Raw genomic sequence first — 22,015 nt, 5'->3', positions numbered from 1 at the left:
AATACAAGCATTATGATGATTTTAAAATATTTCTGTGGAATCTGACTTCAGTGAGGATATCATTAGCCACGAACTTCTTTACTGCTCCCTGATTTATTGCTTTTCATTGTTTCAATCAATAATATATTGTCAAATACAGAATATCTTTTTTAAAAAGTATTCTTTCATGAAAGGCTTGTTTAAAGTACTGAGGAATTTAGAAGCAGGTTTTATATTTGTTCAGCTGCAAAGTGAACACGAAACTCTTTGCCCCACCCATCTTATTATACTAAGGTTCTTATCTCATCTACACCACTTATTCCTCAGTTCACTTAGAGCATGGTCCTTGACCTCACTCAGCTGCAAAGATGAATAACCAAGGAGTAACTTATGTAGAACTGAAGGCAGTCAAGAGCTCAAAGAGACAGCAAATGCAACCTAAGATTTCTAAAAGTTCCAGTTCAATAACTGAGCAGGAATTAACCTATGCAGAACTAAATCTTCAAAATGCTTCTCAGAATCTTCATGAGAATGATAAGAACTACCACTCCAAAGGTAAAACACTTACTAGTCACACAAAGAAACTGTTCTAAGATGTGCATTTGGGGTGCAGGGGTGTGGAGGAGGAGCAGGGGAGAAGCTCACATATTTTTCATTTTGAGGAAGAGAGCTTAAATTTGGTTATGGTATTCTAACATGAAATTGGAAGACTACTTTTATTCTGAGATTGTTATAATTTGAAGTTTGATCAACAACTCATTCAGCATTATATTCGCTGAAAATGCAGCATATATTAAAGATTACAGTGGTAGAAATGGGTTGGGGTCCAAGTTTATATCCATAAATCCCTGTTCATATGGGTTCTCGTGTATATAAAATCTAACCGACTGTCCCCAGCACTCTTTCACTCCTTTCTCACTGTCTCCTTTTATCTCCCTGCAGGTTCACCATCACCTCCAGAGAAGTGCATTGCTGGGATCCTGGGAATCATCTGCCTTGTCTTGATGTCCACTGTGGTGACAGTGATCGTTGTTACTCCCTGTAAGTACATTTCTGTAAAAACTATGAGGGAACTTTTCACTTTAATGATGGTCAGTTCTCTAAACATTTCACAATATTATAGAATGTGCCTATCATTAAAATACATGCAATTAGACTAAATGCAGAATGTTACTTGGAATTTGTGGAATACATACAACACAAGACAATTACAGAGAGTATGTATATGGATATTCTGATTTCATAACTCAAAAGCATGCTTTAGGAGATTGAAAGATCTTATTGATAAACAAACATTAATTTTTGAAATTAGTAAGAGATGGTAAAATCTGCTCCTTTAAGTTTTTAAAATATTTTTTCCACCAAATCTTCATTACCCAATTAATTTTTCTTGGTAAAATCAGCTTTATTCCAGACTACTCTAATCCTAAACAATAAACTGAATTTCAAACTCACAAACTGAAATCATTATGATTTATTTAGAGCAATGTTAATTTTTATAATGATTAATTTTGTAGCTACTGTAATACGGGAGCAGAATAACTCCTCTCCGATAGCAAGACTCCAGAAAGGTACATAATGATTTTAAAGCTCTGATATAAATACAATTTGTGCTTTGTCTCTATCTTAGGCTAGTGAAAATAAGAGAAGATTTAGGGGTAGAAGATAAATTACAAAATCGGGCAACAAACTTGCCTAAATAATGATTATGAGAGAGTTTTTTTCCCTATGCAACAAGATGAACACCATATCGATTGTTGGCAATTGACACCAATTTTTGCCTGCTGTAATATGGTAAAAGACAAATAACTTTGCTACTCTAAAATAAAAGTTTCATTTCTTAATTTTTAGGACATTTAAAAGGAGATATTTTTATATGTTTGCTTTATATAGAGACATAAATTGGGGTATGAGAGACTGACGCTGTGAAAGTATGAGTGAGATTTGTCTTATATGTACCAGCCTTGAGGGCACATAGCTATGCTTAATATATATATATATATACATACATGCATATATACATACATGTTTATATCTATGCATATATTTAAGTTAATTTTTTGTTTTTTAAAATTCAAATTGCCTTTGAATAGTAATTCATAATCTTTCTCCAGAATTTCATTGTGGTTGTTGTCCAAAAGAGTGGTTTACATATTCCAACAATTGCTATTCTATTAGTTTGGAAAAAGAAACATTTAATGGGAGTTTGATGTCCTGCTCTACTAAGAATTCTACTCTGCTTTACATAGATAATGAAGAGGAAATGGTAAGATATTAAGCATTTCCAACACTATATTAAAGGCTTGATTCAACCAATATTATATTTGTTAAGAGTTCACTTGTATTTTTGTACATATTTGTAGTTTGCTTATTTTAAGATCTCTTAATATTCCATTAAACAATGGAATATGACTTTATGATACTTTACTTTCATTTTAAACCATTAATGCACGTTTGGTGATTTCCAGTTCTTCTGCTCCTTGTCAGCAGGTGTTCTGATGGACCACATTGCAAGGCTCACCTGTGTTGCCCACAGGATTCTCTCAACACAGGAGGAAAGGCTGACCTGTGCCCCCTCCTACAGTGAGGTTAGGCACTGGGTGTTGGGAAGTTAGAGGCCCAGGTCACTTTCATCTGATGATGGGGAGGATACGATTCAGTTCAGTCACTCAGTCGAGCCCGACTCTTTGCGGCCTCATGAACTGCAGCACTCCAGGCCTCCCTGTCCATCACCAACTCCCAGAGTCCACCCAAACCCATGCCCATTGAGTCAGTGATGCCATCCAACCATCTCATCCTCTGTCATCCCCTATACAGTCAGTTCAGTCCAGTCACTCAGTCGTGTCTGACTCTTTGTGACCCCATGAATCACAGCACGCCAGGCCTCCCTGTCCGTCACCAACTCCTGGAGTCCACCCAAACTCATGCCCATTGAGTTGGTGATGCCATCCAGCCATCTCATCCTCTGTCATCCCCTTCTTCTCCTGCCCCCAATCCCTCCCAGCATCAGGTTCTTTTCCCATAAGCAGGGGCGGGGGGGGGGGGGGGGTGTTATCTGCATATCTGAGGTTATTGAGATTTCTCCCGGCAATCTTGAATCCAGCTTGTGCTTCATTCAGCTTGCCATTTCATATGATGTACTCTGCGTATAAGTTAAAAAAGCAGGGTGACAATAAACAACCTTGACGTACTCCTTTCCCAATTTGGAACCAGTCCATTGTTCCATGTCAGATTCTAACTGTCGCTTCTTGATCTGCATACAGATTTCTCAGGATGCAGGTAAGGCAGGTAAGAAATATCAATTTCTCTGATATTCCAGTCTCTTTAAGAATTTTCCACAGTTGTGATCCACACAGTCCAAGGCTTTGGTGTAGTCAACTTTTCTGTATTATAGTGTTAGAAGTAAAATCTAACATACTCATTTTGTTCAAAGAACTAAAGATTCTGTGAGAGAATGCATCCTTTGACTTGAATTTTAAAAATTAATAAAAATTTTTCATAATGATATTTAAGTGAAAATTCTTTATTTTGGGCTAGAAATTTCTGATGTCCGTATCAATTATATCGTGGATTCCAGTCTTTCGTGAAAGTCGTGGTCAACCATGGATGTGGCAAAACGGTTCAGTTTTCAAACTAAAGTAAGTTTTTAAATGAATGCTATATAGAGGAGGAAAAACAAAGAAATATTAATAATATGAATGCATTTGTTTTCATTGAATTATAGAAAGCTGAAGATGTTGAAAGTTAATAAAATGTTGATATAAATGTTCAAAAATAGGCTACTCTGTAGCCCATTTTCCTAATAACAAACTCTTACTGAAATTTTACTCAAAACATCACCACCCATTTTCAAAATATCTGTTATTACAGTTACATAGAAATAATATTGCTTCATGAGTTGTCTTCATAGAATATAACAGAATTATGCTTTTTTTTTTTTCATAACAGGATAACAGACTATTTACCTGATGAACATAAGTGTGCTGTACTATCCTCAGAGGGCATAAAAGCAGAAGGCTGTCAGTTTCCAAATGCATATAATTGCAAGCATAAGCTTGAGAATTAAAAAGTAAGTTTGGATGCTGTTGAATAACTTTATCTTTTATGAAAAGGAAATATTGTTATGATTACACAAATTTTGAAATGAATTATGTTATTTGTTCTAATAATGTTTTCAAAAACCATTGAAAGAAAACATCAAAATTCTGTAAATTCCCTCAATAAAAATTCAAAATAAATATTAAAATTAAAAATTAAAAAAATTTCCTTCAATAAAAAATAAGTTAATTAACAAAAACTGTTGTAATATAACAATCACACTGAAAAGTATAGATATCACTCCTTTTGTGTCTGGCCTTTTTTACTCAACAATATGTTTATGGCATTCAAACTTTCTAAAATGTCATGTTTTCTGAGTCTGTTTACAAGAAATATCAAAAAATTTGATATTTGAGAACAAAGACCAAAAGTAGTTTAGCAATTACCAAGAGCTATGGGGAGATGAGAAAGGAAATGACTGCTACTTAATGAATGATGAATATTTTCTAGATATTGATAGTGGTGATGGTTGTAAACTGTGAACATATGTAAAATCACTGATTTGTACAGTTTAAATGGAGGGATTTTATGGTGTGTAAATTGTACCTCAATAAATCTGTTTAAAAAAAAAACTTCTTGGGACTGCATTTAATATTTAAAATAATTTATAAAGAGAGTCATCTTTAAAATATTGACGGTTCCAGTCGATATGCTTTATCCTTCCATGAATTAGGTTTTCTTTAAATTTTCCCTGTTAGATTTTGTGTTTCTCTATTTTGAGATGTTAAATATACTTGGGTGTTTCATAGTCATGATTTTGTAAACGATACTCTTATTTTAAAAATTTTACTAATTTTTGGTGCAGTGAAGAGCAATATATTGAGGTTTACATGTTGGTCTTAGAGTCAATAATTTCTCTGACTTTTTGTATTAAGTCCATCATTTCAAGAACTTATCCTTATGGATTTTATATGAGATCTGTATATCGTTATATAACAGATGTTCATGTCTTTTTTCCAGGGGCAATTATTTTTTTTCTTGACTTATTTTCATAAGCTACAATTTAATTTCCAAAGTTGAATAGAAGGTACAGTAAAGGTTCTGTATCTATCGCTTCTTAGTCAAGGAAGAGATTTCAGTATTTCATCCTTAAATATGAGGTTTATTTTAAAGTTTTTTCATCATATGTTTCTCATGTGAAGCCATAATATTCTCATTTTTCAAACAAATTTTATAATCAGTTGATGCTGATGTTACATTTGTGTTACTTTCCATCAGTTGGAATGGTAAATGTTTTCTTTGTATAACAATTATGAAGTAAATTACCTTTATTTCTTCCATTAAACCAATCTTGCACTTCTGAAATAAAATCACAATGATCATCTGTGTTGCCCGTTTTCTTAAAAAAATCAATGCATATGCTATATCTAGATTAAGCTATTTTTCTTCATCTACGTTCACAAAGAGCTTTAACTGAGTTTTCATTTATGTTATGTACTCGACCGGTTGTTACGAAAGCTATTATTAGAAAGTATTTCTCTTTTTCTTTTACCTGAAACTTTGTGAAAGAGTACTGCTACATTTTTAAGTGTTATTATTCACTACCAATGCCATCTGAGCATCTAGAACTATTTTGTAGAAAGGTTTATATAATGAACTTAATGTTTTACAATATATGTTAGGTTTACTCAGGTTTCTATTTGCTGTGCTTTATTTTGGTGATTTGGATTTTAGGATTTTTTTATTTTATATGGACACTAAAATGTATTCATAATATTGCTTTATCTGTTTAATATCTGTAAAAACTATACATTATCCCTTTATTTATTATACATGTAAAAGATTTGATTCCTCCTCTCAAAAAAAAAAAAAAGTTTTTTGCCTCTCCTCACGGGCTGTAGGTCTTACTTCCCCAAACAAGTATTGAACTTGGGCCATCAGCAGTGAGCGCATGGAGTCTTTATCACTGATGCACCTGGAAATTCCCCCTTTTCAATTTTTTTCAGCATTCTTTTATCAATTTTATTAAATATATTCAATAAGAATACACTTGTATTCTTGTATATTTATTTTCTCCATATTGCAATTTTGTCCTTTGTCTTGATTTTGCACTAATTATTGTTTTCTTCCTTCTACTTCATTTGGTTTTAATTTCACCTAATTTTAGCTTTTTCATTTTTAATTTCTTGTGATGCAAGCTTGGATTTCTACTTTGTTTTGTTTATTTCATTTGTAAAGTAACCATGTAAGGCAGTCAATACTTCACAAGACAGACATTTGGTTTTATTTTATCTTGTAATTCTTATAAAATTTTTGAACATTCATTGTGGTCATTTCTATGATCCATTATTCAAACATTTATGACCAAATTTAAAACCATCTAAGGACTTTCAAACTTTTGGTTATTGACTTCTACTCATGGTAAAGAGTTCTATTTGGTTAGAGAATTTTCTGTGATGTTAGAAATGTTCCACATCTGTCCAATGTGGGGTGAATGAGGAACCAATATTAAAATACTCCTTATTTTTAACTAATTAAAAGTTAAACTTGAATAATCACCTTTCAGGGCTTCCCTGGTGGCTCAGATGGTAAAGAATCTGCCTACAATGTGGCAGACTTGTGTTCGATCTCTGGACTGGGAAGACTCCGTAGAGGAGGGCATGGCTACCCACTCTAGTATTCTTGCCTGGAGAATCCCCATGGACAGACGAGCCTGGCGGGCTACAGTCCATGGGGTCATGAAGAGTCAGACACGACTGAACAACTAAGCACAGCACCCACCTTCCAAGCACCCAGTTTTCAACTTGTCCAGAGGCTAGTGCAGTGGCACCACTACTATTTGCTATATGAATATGCTTGGAAATATGATTTATAGTGTATTTTTCAAGTTTTCTGTTTGCTCTTAGTTTCATTGATCTTTTATATTGCTTTTCTATCTCTATTTACTTCCCCTTCGATCTTTGTTATTTCCTTCCATAGATTAACTTTGGTCCTTGTTCTTCTTTTTGAGGTTCTGTGAAGTGGAAGATCAGGTTGTTCATTTGATCTCTTTGTTTCTTCTTAATGTTGGTGTTTCTTGCTAACACTCCAAAAACTTTCAGAAGTTTATTAACAGGCTTCAACTGGGTTCAGCCATGTATACTGTCAGGATGGTCTCAATAATCCATTGCTCTCTCAGATTTGCATCCTTGAAAATGAAATGGCTCCTACTTTGGGAACAGTGTGCAGGTATACATTCCAAGGACAGAGGAGCTTCCAGTTGCATGGTGCTGTTTGTGTGTCAACTAGTAGTTATGACCTCTTGAAGACCTCCCTCAACATTCCAATGGCAGATGTATGGATAAACAAATTGTGGTATATCTATTCAGTGAAATGTTACTCAGCAATGAAAAGGAATGAACTATTGATATACAATAACATGAATGAATATCTAAATAATGATGCTGAGTGAAAGAAGTAGAAAAAGTACATACTGTATACTTCTACATTCATAAATTTCTATAAAATGCAAACCAATCTAAAGTGACAGAAAGCATATCAGTGATTATGTGGTGTTGAAGGGGGGCAAAGAGTGGCAAGGAGGGGGTTGTGAAGAGACACATGCAAATTTTTTGGAGTAATAGAAATATTCATACCATATTTCTTTCAATAATTTCACAGGTATGAATATATGTCATTCATCACATTCTACAGTCTGTGCTGTGCTTAGTTGGTCAGTCATTCTGACTCTTGGTGACCCTGGATTGTAGCCACAGGCTCCTCTGTCCATGGGGATTCTCCAGGCAAGAATGTTGGAGTGGGTTTCCATGCCCTCCTCCAGGCGATCTTTGCCACCCAGGGATCAGACCCAGGTCTCCTGCACTGCAGACTGATTCTTTACCATTTGAGCCGCCAGGGAAGCTCATTCTACAGTTTAAATATCCACAATATATTGAATGTCAAGTATTCCTCAATAAAGCTAATTTTCAAAAAGTATGCCTTTTCAGAAGGAGCATGCCAGCTCCTGCTATTTCTAGTTTTGACATTGCTTGATTGATAGCAGTTCTCTTCTAATTTTACATATTTAGTGAACCTCATTATGCATTGTCATGCTTCTCTTTTGTTCCAGTGGTCAATTCACCTCTCCCTGATTCAATATCAAACGGTCTAAATTATTATTTTCATACTATGTAGCTTAGCATTTATCATTCCAAATTTTCTTATTCTTTAAATTTGGAAATGTCATGGCTCTTGTTGGCTCTTTGTCCTACCATAGATATTTTAGAATTAAATGATTAAGTTCCAGGGAAAAAAATTAGTTAAGATTTGTTTTAGTTTCTTTAAACTTTCAAAACACCTTAGGGAGAGGCACAAATTTAACATTATTACATCTTTCCATGCATTGTTAAGAGCTATGTCTCCATGAATTTAGATCTTTTTTAACATTTATGAAACATTTATAATTTTCTACATAGCACTTTCATTTTTTATTGTGTTTACTCCTAATATTTAACTTTTCTAATATAAATGGTATCTTTTCTTAAACAAAATTTTATGAAAATACAGCACTCACAGAGAAATCTAAATAAATCATTCAGTTCAGTTCAATTCAGTTCCCTCAGTTGTGTCCAACTCTGCAACCCCATGAACCATAGCACTCCAGGTCTCCCTGTCCATCATTCACTCCCAGAGTCCACTCAAACCTATGTCCATCAAGTCAATGATGCCATCCAAATAAATCATTATGTGCATAGTATTAATTTTTATAAATATTATCAGTTAAATTTGTTACCAAAAAATATATTTGCTGAAATCTTAACTCCCATGCTTGTGAATATGACCATTTTTGGAATCGGGGTCATTGCAGATGTATTCAAGGAAAAATAGGTCAAGGTGTCCTATTTGGAAATAGAATTTTTGTAGATGCCATTAAGGAAAGGCCAATGTAATACACCACATTAACAAACTGAAAGATAAAAACCATATGATTATCTCAACAGATTCAGAGAAAGCCTTTGACAAAATTCAACATCCATTTATGATAAAAACCCTCCAGAAAGCAGGCATAGAAGGACTATTGCAACATAATAAAAGCTGTATATGACAAACCTACAGCAAACATCATCCTCAATGCTGAAAAACTGAAAGCATTTCCCCTAAAGTCAAGAACAAGACAAGGGTGCCCACTCTCACCACTACTATTCAATATAGTTTTGGAAGTTTTGGCTACAGCAATCAGAGCACAAAAAGAAATAAAAGGAATCCAGGTAGGAAAAGAGGAAGTAAAACTCTTGCTGTTTGCAGATGACATGATCCTCTACATAGAAAACCCTAAAAACTCCACCAGAAAATTATTACAGCTAATCAATGAATATAGTCAAGTTACAGGATATAACACTAACACACAGAATCCCTTGCATTTCTATACACTAACAATGAGAATACAGAAAGAGAAATTAAGTAAACAATTCCATTCACCATTGCAATGAAAAGAATAAAATACTTGGGAATATATTGACCTAAAGAAACAAAAGACCTAGATATAGAAAACTTTCAATATATAGAAAATTTCCAATTTGTATGGAAATACAAAAAACCTCAATTAGCCAAATCAATCTTGAGAAAGAAGAATGGAACTGGAGGAATCAAGCTGCCTGATTTCAGGCTCTACTACAAAACTACAGTCATCAAGACAGTATGCTACTGGCACAAAGACAGAAATATAGATCAATGGAACAAAATAGAAAGTCCAGAGATAAATCCATGCACCTATGGACACCTTACCTTTGACAAAGGAGGCAAGAATATACAATGAGAAAAGACAATCTCTTTAACAAGTGGTGCTGGGAAAACTGGTCAACCACTTGTAAAAGAATGAAACTAGAACACTTTCTAACACCATACACAAAAATAAACTCAAAATGGATTAAAGATCTAAACATAACACCAGAAGTGACATACAGATGACTAACAAACACATGAAAAGATGCTCCACATCACTCATTATCAGAGAAATGCAAATCAAAACCACAGTGAGGTACCATTTCATGTTGGTCAGAATGGCTGCTATCCAAAAGTCTACAAAAAATAAATGCTGGAGAGGGTGTGGAGAAAAGAGAACCCTCTTATACTATTGGTGGGAATGCAAACTAGTACTGTCGCTATGGAGAACAGTGTGGAGATTCCTTAAAAAACTGGAAATAGAACAGTCATATGACCCAGCAATCCCACTTCTGGGCATACACACTGAAGATACCAGAATTGAAAGAGACACATGTACCCCAATGTTCGTCACAGCACTGTTTATAATAGCTAGGACATGGAAGCAACCTAGATGTCCATCAGCAGATGAATGTATAAGAAAGCTGTGGTACATATACACAATGGAATATTACTCAGCCATTAAAAAGAAAACATTTGAATCAGTTCCGATGAAGTGGATGAAACTGGAACCTATTATACAGAGTGAAGTAAGCTAGAAAGAAAAACACCAATACAATATACTAATGCATGTATATGGAATTTAGAAAGATGGCAACAATAACCCTATATGTGAGACTGCAAAAGAGACACAGACATATAGAACAGTCTTTTGGACTCTGTGAGAGAAGGTGACGGTGGGATGATTTGAGAGGCTAGAATTAAAACATGTATATTATCATATATGAAACAGATTGCCAGTCCAGGTTGGATGCATGAGACAGGGTGCTCAGGGCAGGTGTACTGGGATGATCCAGAGGAATGGGATGGGGAGGGAGGTGGGAGGGGGTTTCAGGATGGGGAACACACGTACCCATGGCTGACTCATGTTAATGTATGGCAAAGCCACTACAATATTGTAAAATAATTAGCCTCCAATTAAAATAAATAAATTTATTTAAAAACTCAAAAAAATTAAAATTAAAAAAAAGAGGAAAGGCCTAATTAAATATGATGGAGCTATTTATAAAGAGAGGGGTATTTGTACAGTGACACAAAAGAAAAATGTTGCATGGTACCAAGGGCAAAGACTAGAGTGACACAGGGACAAACCAAGAAATGACAAGAAATGTCAGAAACTAGGAATAAGCAATGAAAGATTTACCAGAGTCTCACAAAACTTGGTCCTGCCAACATTTGATTTATTTTGAACTGCTAGCCTACAAAACTATAAAAAAAAAAAAAGTTTGTTGTTTTAAGGCATCTAAGTTGTGACACTTTGTTATGCCATCCCCAAGAAATAAATACAACACCCCTGTAACTCACACTCAGATTATTAAATAAAATATTACCATCAACTGAGAAATGCCCCTTTACATTATCTCCAGGAATAATTCCTCATCATGGTAACTAATATTTATTATCAATTACTATTCCTTCTGGGAGCAGGTTCACACTCTATAATTTTTGTCCTAAATTTCTAATATCAGAGTTTTGATTTATCTCATTTCACTCTATATAAATAAGTGGAATTTTATAGGATGAACTATTACGTGTCTGCTTTCTTTGCTCAGAATTGTTTGTGATAGTAATCCACAATGATGTGAACAAATAATTTAAATAAAATAAATGCCATCAAGAGTGCTCAGATAATAGAGAATTGTAATTTAATTGACACAAATTAAAAGTTTTTTCGGTAAATATTTTATTGGCAAAATCAAAAAGATTGTTAATATACTTTTATGGTAAAGATGTGAGAAAGTGTCACCCTTGAACGTTGCTATTTGGATATAATACGTGCATAATCTCTATTTAAACAATAAATATCAATTAAAATGTAATATATACATCTGTTGACACAGAAATTACATTCATGGATATTTCCCATATAGGTAAGATGTATAGCAAATAACACTTAATATATTAAGTATTTTTTAATGCAAAGTTTTTCTATAATTACAAAACTCTGGGGCAAACCTAAATACTCATTGAAATAAACTGGTTTAATAAACTTTGGTGCATCCATTTAGTGCAATGAAAAAGTGAAAGTGAAGTTGTATCTAACCCTTTGCAACCCTGTGAACTGTAGCCTACCAGGCTCCTCCATCCATGGGATTTTCCAAGCAAGATTTTCCAAACTGCCATGCCAGTTCCATGGCAACTGGAGTGGGTTGCCATTTCCTTCTCCAGGGATTTAGTGCAATACTTGCAATCTTTTACAAAATATGAGACAGCACTTTAAGTACTGATATGGGACAATCTGCAAGGTAATTTTTACATTAAAATATAAAGAGACAGAACCATTATTTATAGTTATCCAGGAAACTAGTTATGTATTTGCCTCTAACAAGAAAACTAGGTGAATAGGAAATAAGATAAATAAAGAGACTTTGTTCATTATTTCATATCTCATAGTTTGAGCAATGTGAATGTATTAATTATCTATTCAAACATATTCAATTAAATGATTAAGAAAAATAAATATAAAATCATTATTCAGTTCAATGAATTTGTTTCATGTTCTCTGACTTACTGATTCTTGAAATTAAAACAATTTCAAGAATAGGATTTGTCATTTTCTATATATAAAACTTATTTGTCTTTCATCACAGATGTTGGAATAACATAATCCTTTTTAAATCATACATAGTTGAGTAATACTAGTGAATAATTTAAGTTTGTTCCCTAATATCTATTAAAGGATGAATGTATTAAGACATAGATCACAGTAATTCATTTAATTATCAAGGCAAGTAAACATTTTTTCACAAATATAAGGAAACGGCTTAGAACAAACTTCAGGAATAATATTTATTGACTTGAGGCATCCACATCGTCCATCATTTGAATGCTGGAAATCCCTGCATCAGAGAATATATTTATTTTAGAAAGTCATTCTTCAGCAAAATTTAATTATCACAAATTTAAAACACATAGATGCAATTATTTCAATGGAATATTTATCTTGCAACAGAATGTTTACCTGTGGAATTATAAAGTATAATTATGTCTAAAACTAAGGAAAATATTGCCAGTGGTCAATTAGAGATAAGGAAGAAGTAGAAAGGATAGTATAGAATAGGATATATACATGAACTAGATATGTCAGTTTGAAAAATTCTTCTGAGGCTTCTGAAAACTTGGGGAAGTGTTTAAATATAAAAAAATTATTATGTGGTCCATTGAAATTAGATATAAAAATAGACCTAGTTTCCTCTGACTCAGGCTTCCTAGTTTTGCATTCTAATCCTCTATGATAAAAAAAGACATCTTTTTTGCAGGGAGCCGGCCTGAACATACAGACCACTTACGACCCTAAGAGAGAACAAAGGGTGGTCTCTCTTTGTCCTGCCACTCCTTCTTGTTAAAGTATAGACTGGCATTTATCTCCTTCAGGGAAAAAACACCCCGGTGACCTTTTGCCTGTTTTTCTGGTGCTGATAAACTCATCATGCTCGAAACCTGTTTTCCATCTAGATGATGTTCTATTGATGAAACCTGTTTTCTATCTAATGTTCTATTGATCTTAATCATGTTGGGCACTAGGGTAATTAATGCTTTACTGATCTTGAGTGTGGGAATTTGAAACATCTGTAGCTCTGCACGTATGCAAACCCTCGATCTATTCTTAGTAACTCCTGTTAGCGTATATATAGGCGTGGTATTCTTCAATAAAGTTGGCGGAGTCAGATGCAACCAGACTCCGTCCCTCTCAACCCCATCTTTCTCTTTCTGAGTCTTATTTTTCCTAGGTACTCTGGTAATTGCGTTCTCGACCAGTTTGTTTGCCAGCAGGCTCCGGCACTTTTTTTGGTGTTAATTCTAGAAGGTCTTGAAGGTCTTTACAGAACTGGTCAACTTCAATTTCTTCGGCATCGGTGGTTGAGGCATAGACTTAAAATACTGTGCTTTTAAATGGTTTACCTTGGAAACAAATTGAGATCATTCTATCATTTTTGAGGTTGCACCCAAGTACTGCTTTCTGGACTCTTTTGTTGACTATAATGGCTACTTCATTTCTTGGCCACAGTAGTAGATATTATGGTTATCCAAATTAAATTCAGGACTTTCCTATAGCTCAGATAGCAAAGAATCTGCCTGCAATGTAGGAGACATGGGTTTGATTCCCTGGGTCAGGAATATCCCTTGGAGAAGCAAGTGACAATCCGCTCCAGTATTCTTGCCTGGAGAATTGCCATGGAGAGAGGAGCCTGGTGGGCTACAGTCCATGGGGTCGCAAAGAGTCAGAGATGACTAAGCAATTAACACACAAAAATTAAATTCACCTATACCTGCCCATGTTAGTTCACTGATTCCTACAATGTCGCTATTCTACCTTGACATCTCCTGCTTGACTACATCCAATTTACCTTGACTCATGGCCCTAACATTCTAGATTCCTGTGTAATATTGTTCTATACATCAGACTTTACTTTCACCACCAGACACATCCACAACTGAGCATGGTTTCTGCTTTGACCTAGCTGCCTCATTCTTTCTGGAGCTATTAGTAATTTCTCTACTCCCTTTCCCAGTAGCATTATGGACACCTTCTGACTTGGGGTCTCATCTTCTGGTGTCATATCTTTTTTGCCTTTTGCTTAGAGTTCATGCGATACTCCTGGCAAGAATACTTAAATAACAGGCAAGTTTGGCCTTGGAGTACAAAATGAAACAGAACAAAGGCTAACAAAGTTTTGTCAAGAGAACATGCTAGTCATAGCAAACACACTTTTCCAACAACCCAAGAGAAGACTCTACACATGGACATCACCAGGTGGTCAATACTGAATTTAGATTGATTATGTTCTCTGCAGCTGAAGAAGGAGAGGCTCTACACAGTCAGCAAAAACAAGACCTGGAGCTGACTGGGGCTCAGGTCATGAGCTCCTTATTGTAAAATTCAGGCTTAAATTGAGAAAGTAGGGAAAACCACTAGGCCATTCAGGTATGAGCTAAATCAAATTTCTTATGATTATACAGTAGAGGTGACAAATAAACTCAAGGGATTAGATCTGATAAACAGAGTGCCTGAAGAACTATGAATGGAAATTAGTAACACTGTACAGGAGGTAGTGACCAAAACCACCCCCAAGAAAAAGAAATGCAACAAGGCAAAGTGGTTGTCTGAGGGTGCTTTACAAATACCTGAAGAAAGAAGACAAGTGAAAGGCAAGGGTGAAATGGAAATATACCCAAATAAATGCAGAGTTCCAAAGAATAGCAAGTAGAGGGAAAAAAAAAAGTCTTCTTAAATGAACAATGCAAAGAAATGAGGAAAGAAATAGAATGGAAAAGACTAGAGATATCTTCAAGAAAAGGTCAGTTTTCATTCCAATCTCAAAGAAGGAAATGCCAAAGAATGCTCAAACTACTGTCTGTTGCCTGCTAAGTCACTTCAGTCATATTCAACTCTTTGCGAACCTGTGGACCACAGCCTGCCAGGCTCCTCTGTTCATGGGGAGTCTCCAGGCAAGAATACTGGCCCTCCTCCAAGGTATCTTCCCTACCCAGGGATCGAACATGTGTATCCTATGTCTCCTGCTATAACAGGAAATTCTTTACCACTAGGGCCATCTAAGAAGACCTCAAACTATCATATTATTGCACTTATATCACACACTGGTAAATTTATGCTCAAAATCCTTCAAGTGAGATTTCATCAGTACATGAACCAAGAACTTCCAGTTGTACAATCTGGGTTTCAAAGAGGCTGAGGAACCAGAGATCAAATTGCCAACATTCATTGGATAATGGAGAAAGCAAGAGAATTCCTAAAAATCATCTAGTTCTGCTTCATTGGCTACACTAAAGTCCTTGACTGTGTGGGTCACAGCATACTTTGGGAAATTCTTAAAAAGATGGGAGTACCAGACCACCTTACCTGCCTCCTGAGAAACCTATATGTAGGTCAAGAAGCAACAGCTAAAACAGGGCATGGAACAATGAACTCGCTCAATATTGGGAAAGGAGTATGTCAAGGCTGTATATTGTCACCCTGCTTATTAGCTTAAACATAGAATATATCATGTGAAATGCCAAGCTAGATGCATCACAAGGTAGAATCAAGATTGCCAGGAGAAATATCAATAACCTCAGAAATGTAGGTGATACCATTCTAATGGCAGAAAGTGAAGAGGAACTAAGGAGCCTCTTGATGAGGGTGAAAGAAGAGAGTGAAAAAGCTGGCTTGAAACTCAATATTAAAAATACTAAGATCATGGCATCCAGTCTCATCACTTTATGGTAAATAGAAAGAAAAAAGTGGAAACAGTGACAGATTTTATCTTCTTGGGCTCCAAAATCACTGCAGATGGTGACTGCAGCCATGTAGTTAAAAGATGCTTGCTATGACAAGTAACAGAAGCAGAATATATTAAGAAAAGGTTGCAAGAATATACAGAAAAACTATACAAAAAAGATCTTCATGACCCAGATAATCATGATGGTGTGATCACTCATCTAGAGCCAGACATCCTGGAAAGTGAAGTCAAGTGGGCCTTAGAAAGCATCACTATGAAAAAAGCTAGTGGAGGTGATGAAATTCCAGTCAAACTGTTTAAAATCCTTAAAGATGATTCTGTAAAAGTGCTGCACTCAATATGCCAGCAAATTTGGAAAACTCAGCAGTGGCCACAGGACTGGAAAAGGTCAGTTTTCATTCCAATCCCAAAAAAGGCAATGCCAAAGAATGCTCAAACTACCACGCAATTGCACTCATCTCACACGCTAGCAAAGTAATGCTCAAAATTCTCCAAGCCAGGCTTCAACAGTATGTGAAGCATGAAATTCCAGATGTTCAAGCTGGATTTAGAAAAGGCAGAGGAACCAGAGATCAAATTGCCAACATCATTGGATCATCAAAAAAGTGAGAGAGTTCCAGAAAAACATCTACTTCTGCTTTATTGACTACATCAAAGCCTTTGACTGTGTGGATTACAACATACTGTGGAAAATTCTTAAAGAGGTGGGAATATCAGACCACCTGACCTGCCTCCTGAGAAATCTGTATGCAGGTCAAAAAGCAACAGTTAGAACTGGGCATGGAACAATAGACTGGTTACAAATCAGGAAAGGAGTATGTCAATAATATCATCACCCTGCTTATTTAACTTATATGCAGAGTACATCATGAGAAATACTGTACTGGACGAAGAACAAGCTGGAATCAAGATTGCCAGGAAAATTATCAATAATCTCAGATATGCAGATGACACCACCCTTATGGCAGAAAGTGAAGAACTAAAGAGCCTCTTGATGAAAGTGAAAGAGGAGAGTAAAAAATTTGGCTTAAAGCTAAACATTCAGAAAACTAAGATCATGGCATCTGATCCCATCAATTCATGGTAAATAGATGGGGAAACAATGGACAGTGACATAGTTTATTTTGGGAGGCTCCAAAATCACTGCAGATGGCGATTGCAGCCTTGAAATTAAAAGATGCTTGCTCCTTGGAAGAAAAGCTATGACCAACCTCGACAGCATATTAAAAAACAGAGACATTACTTTGCCAACAAATGTCTGTCTAGTCAAAGCTTTGGTTTTTCCAGTAGTCATGTATAGATGTGAGAGTTGGACTATAAAAAAGCTGAGTGCTGAAGAATTGATGCTTTTAAACTGTGGTGTTGGAGAAGACTCTTGAGAGTCCCTTACAAGGAGATCCAACCAGTCCATCCTAATGGAAATCAGTTCTGAACATTCATTGGAAGGACTGATGCTGAATCTGAACGTCCAATACTTTGGCCACCTGATGGGAAGAACTGACTCATTTGAAAAGACCCTGATGCTGGGAAAGGTTGAAGGCTGGAGGAGAAGGGGACGACAGAGGATGAGATGGTTCGATAGCATCACTGACTCAATGGACATGAGTTTGGGTAAACTCCAGGAGTTGGTGATGGACAGGGAGGCCTGGTGTGCTGTGGTGGATGGGGTCACAAAGAATTGGACATGACTGAGTGACTGAACTGAACTGATGACAAGCAAAGCTATGACAAACCTAGACAGTATATTAAAAAAACAGAGACAACACTTAGCTTACAAAGGTCCATATAGTCACAGTTATTGGTTTTTCCAGTAGTCATGTTAGCATGTGAGAGTTGGTCCATAAGGAAGACTGAGCTCTGAAGAATTGATGCTTTCAAATTGTAGTGCTGGAGAAGACTCTTGAGAATCCTTGGACTGTAAGGAGTCCAAACGAGTCAATCTTACAGGTAATTAACCCTGAACAGTCATTGGAAGGACTGATGCTGAAGCTAAAGCACCAAGACTTTGGCCCCCTGCAGTCCAAACCCACCAACTGCACACCCACAGCAACTGCATTTTAACCACAAGAGGACACACACTGCCCATACAGGAGTTGCCCCGTGGCATGTGGCTCCAGTGACCAGAGTGGACTGTGCCACTGGGCCCCATAAGATATAGTCAGACCCATAGATTCTGAGGAACAACTGGTGAATGCAGAAGGAAGAGAAGTGGGAAGCTGGGAAAAATAGATAAAGGGGATTAAAAGTTACAAACTTCTAGTTATAAAATGAGTAAGTCACTGGGGATATAATATGTAGCCAGTAATATTGCAATAAATTTCTGTGGTGACAGAGGGTTACTAGTCTTTGGCGGGGGGCGGTGGGGGGTGATTCATCTTATCATAATAATCAATTTATGGTGTAAACAAGCATCAGATCACCATGTCGTATACCTGAAACTAATAATGTAATATAGTATGTTATCTATTCTTCAGTGAAAAGAAAGAAAATGTGAGTGTACTTTTTTTTCCCACTGAGCCTAATGCTTCCACATGAAGCAAAACATTAAAAATCTGTGAAACTGAGCAATGAGATTAAGCAACATGGATTTTACATTTTAGGGCAAGGCTACAAAATATAGAAGAAAATGTATTTTAATTTTGCCCCAATTGTTCATGAATCTCAGTGAAAGTATTAATATCAAGTAACAAAATTAACAGTGAAAAGTCACCAGCCATTCACATTCTGCTTATTGAAGTAGCCCTTCTTTTTAAGGTACCCCATGAACCTACCCTCTTCATTGACTTAATCATATTTTTAACCACTTTTCTCAGTAATGTTTTTGAGTTATATAATCTTAAACATTTGGGTGTCCAAGGGCCCAGACCTTAGATTTCCTGATGTTCACTTCCAGCCTCATAGTATTAATACTATCTCTACACTGAGACATGAATAGACCTCACATTTGAACTTGATAATAGTGTACCGAAATGTTCATGTGACATCCTGCAGGTAATTAAATGTTTAATATATTTATCCACCATATATATAAAACTGAATTCCAGATATGCCCCATCAAAATTACTGGCAATTATTCTTATAGTTGCTAACAAAGAAGCTTGAACTTTCTTCTTTTTACCTCCATCACAGGAAGGTACCTATATAGCACCTTTATGACAAAATGTATTGGGTCGCATTCAGATCATAGCATTTACAATCCTCTAATATGCTATATAAATTACTTGGCATTTTTTGTTTGTTATCATTCACTCCTACTGCCAAAGAATGTGGGCAGATACAATGCTTTTTGGATCTTATTATCTGGGGCCTGAGATAGGCACTTGGTTGCCAGTCTGAGAAGTGAGATGACTGGAATTAAAGATGTTCCCTAAATTCCCAAGGACCATTTCCTGTTCTTGACCTGTAATTTATGAATCAGGTACTGAGAATGAAAGGGAGTGGGGAGACTATGAAATAAAATCTTACAGATTCTTAGAAGCGTTTGTGCCATCCAGCCACTTCCAGGGATGATGAACCCCTCTTTTCTCTAACCCAATCCAATGACTGTATTTTATTTTTGATTGAATGAAGACCTGTGGGAAAATTAGAATCACTAGCATTATTCATAATATCAATAATACATTTAACTACAGGGAACTATCATAAGATGCTGGACACATTTGTTTTTAAATACCCCCATGACAAATAGAGTAGGCACTAATATCTCCATTGTGAAGAAAAGAAATGAAAGTGGAAACACCTTGTGAATGAATCACTCTATTCCTCATGTCTGGATGAAATATATAAAATAAGGAACATGATGGACTTTAAAAAATAATCACCATGTATAACAGATTACATAGGTAAACATGACTGCTCTAAACCTAGTACTTCTCTTCATCATAAGATACTTTAAAGAATACAAAAAGACAAGTCTGAAATCTGCAGATGTTTGTAGTGATTTAGTTTGATGAACAAATAAAATATCCCTATAAATCAATAAGAAAGTAAAGTTATTCAAAAAGAAAAATAGGCAAAAGTTAAGAACCTATATTTCAAATAAATATTGCCCATTTGTTAATGGTCAATAAATGTGGAGATATGACAACCTCACAAGTTGTCAGGGAGATGCAACTCAAAAGTACAAAGATATATTGACAGTTATTCATTTTGTAAAAAAATAAGAGTAACAACACCAAGCTTGTTCAAAGGTAGAAAACAAAGGTATATTTAAAACTGTTGCTAGGGACTTCCCTTGGAGAAGGAAATGGCAACCCACCCCACTGCTCTTGCCTGGAGAATCCCAGGGACAGAGGAGCCTGGTGGGCTGCCGTCTATGGGGTCGCACAGAGTCGGACACGACTGAAGCGACTTAGCAGCAGCAGGGACTTTCCTGGCAGTCCAGTGGTTAGGACCCTGTTCTCCATGGCAAGGGGCCTGCCTTCAATCCCTGATCAGGGAACTAAGATCCCACAAGAAGCCAAAATTAAACAAACAAACAAAAACTTCTGCTAAAATTATATTGAAAAATAATTTAGAAATATTATATGAAGTTGAGCTTTTACATACCTAGTGCTTCCAATCCTAGGGTGATGTGTGACAAAACATAGGGCAGAGGGGAAAATCTTGCAGAGATGTGTTTAAGAATGTTTAATGAAGGAACATTCATAGCAACAAAAACTGGAAATGACCCAAATTCCCATCATTTGGCTATGAATAAAGTATATCTGCACTATAGAATATTATGCAGGAGTGAAAATGAAGAAACTTACCTACAAGCTTTAAAATAGGTCATCCCATTTACTTGCATGTAAACTTAAGAAAATAAATTTTCTTAAGCATTCTCCTTGTCTATAAAATGGGAATCATATTATCTGTTATAGAGATTTTGTGTACTGAAATAATGCAGGCAGTGTCTGAAACATTTTTAACATAAAATATTATTAATTATTTGTAATCATTATTTCAACTGGTATATTTTACTTACATCAGTTATTTTTGAATGAATGCAAATGTGAAGCAGTAAATTCTCTTTCCTAAAAGTAACATCTCTGTCTGTCTCTCTCATAAACACATACACATGTCATTATTTTTACACCATGATAAAATTGTATAAGAGGAATATTTTAATAGTTTATTTTTAAAGCCTAGGAAAAATGTATGGGTACTGTAGAGGCATGTCAAAAATATTTTTATTATTTCTAGATCTTTGAAGAAGCCTTAAAATTAAATGTCTATTAGTTCTTTCATTTATATATTTTTGCTAGATGTTAGGTACATAAATGTATAAAAGCCAGTCTCTCTTTTCAAATATCACTGGATTTAAGTCACTGTTATAATGACATTCTTATGCTTTGTAACACAGCAGAAGACTGAAAATCTTATCTCGTTAGTGCGAGAATAATGCTGTTTTAGGACAAAGTCTGTACCAGAGTTTGTAGATTGTATAGTTCACAGCTTTTAATACTGCCAGCAAGGTAATCATCAAAAGAGGTAATAGAGTATGAAGCATGGCTTTTCTCTAAACAACATCAAAATCTTTTCAGAAATTTCAAAGGAACTAGAACAGCTCATGGAAATACAGGGATAACAGCATAAGCAGATTCTTTGAAGCTCTAAGTCTAGAAACTTCAATGGCAGGAATAAAGTTGAAGAGTACAGAATTGGAAATTACAAGAAAAATATGGATTAAAATAAACTCTTGAGGGTAAAATAAAGCTTACGTCACTTGGGAACTGATCACAACTGAGGTTTAAATTGATCAAGGAACTTGTAATCTGTATCTGGATATTTGTATTTCTTTGGTTTCACATCCCACTACTTAGATAGTAAAAGGAGATTCATTCATATTATTATTA

At 35.4% G+C, this 22,015-nt stretch overlaps 1 protein-coding gene across 1 annotated transcript; it reads left to right on the top strand.

Moving 5' to 3' along the window:
* Positions 1-347: 347 nt before the first annotated feature.
* Positions 348-4,045, top strand: LOC136172154 (NKG2-A/NKG2-B type II integral membrane protein-like). Its single transcript, XM_065941305.1, has 6 exons — positions 348-534; positions 922-1,020; positions 1,497-1,550; positions 2,094-2,245; positions 3,517-3,617; positions 3,928-4,045. The coding sequence occupies exons 1-6, from the start codon at positions 348-350 to the stop codon at positions 4,043-4,045; spliced, it is 711 nt and encodes a 236-aa protein (XP_065797377.1).
* The last annotated feature ends 17,970 nt before the right edge of the window (positions 4,046-22,015 follow it).

This window comes from Muntiacus reevesi, chromosome 1 (genome assembly GCF_963930625.1).
Source record: "Muntiacus reevesi chromosome 1, mMunRee1.1, whole genome shotgun sequence".
NCBI lineage: Eukaryota > Metazoa > Chordata > Mammalia > Artiodactyla > Cervidae > Muntiacus > Muntiacus reevesi.
Note: the sequence above shows the minus strand (reverse complement) of the source record. Positions and strands in the feature narration are given on the sequence as shown.

What these genes read in the sequence shown, in the direction of transcription:
- LOC136172154 (XM_065941305.1), top strand. Translation starts at nt 348, where the DNA reads ATGAATAACCAAGGAGTAACTTATGTAGAACTGAAGGCAGTCAAGAGC. An exon ending in AGTGATCGTTGTTACTCCCT is followed by an intron (nt 1,021 to 1,496) that starts GTAAGTACATTT and finishes TTAATTTTGTAG; the next exon opens with CTACTGTAATACGGGAGCAG. An exon ending in GATAGCAAGACTCCAGAAAG is followed by an intron (nt 1,551 to 2,093) that starts GTACATAATGAT and finishes ATCTTTCTCCAG; the next exon opens with AATTTCATTGTGGTTGTTGT.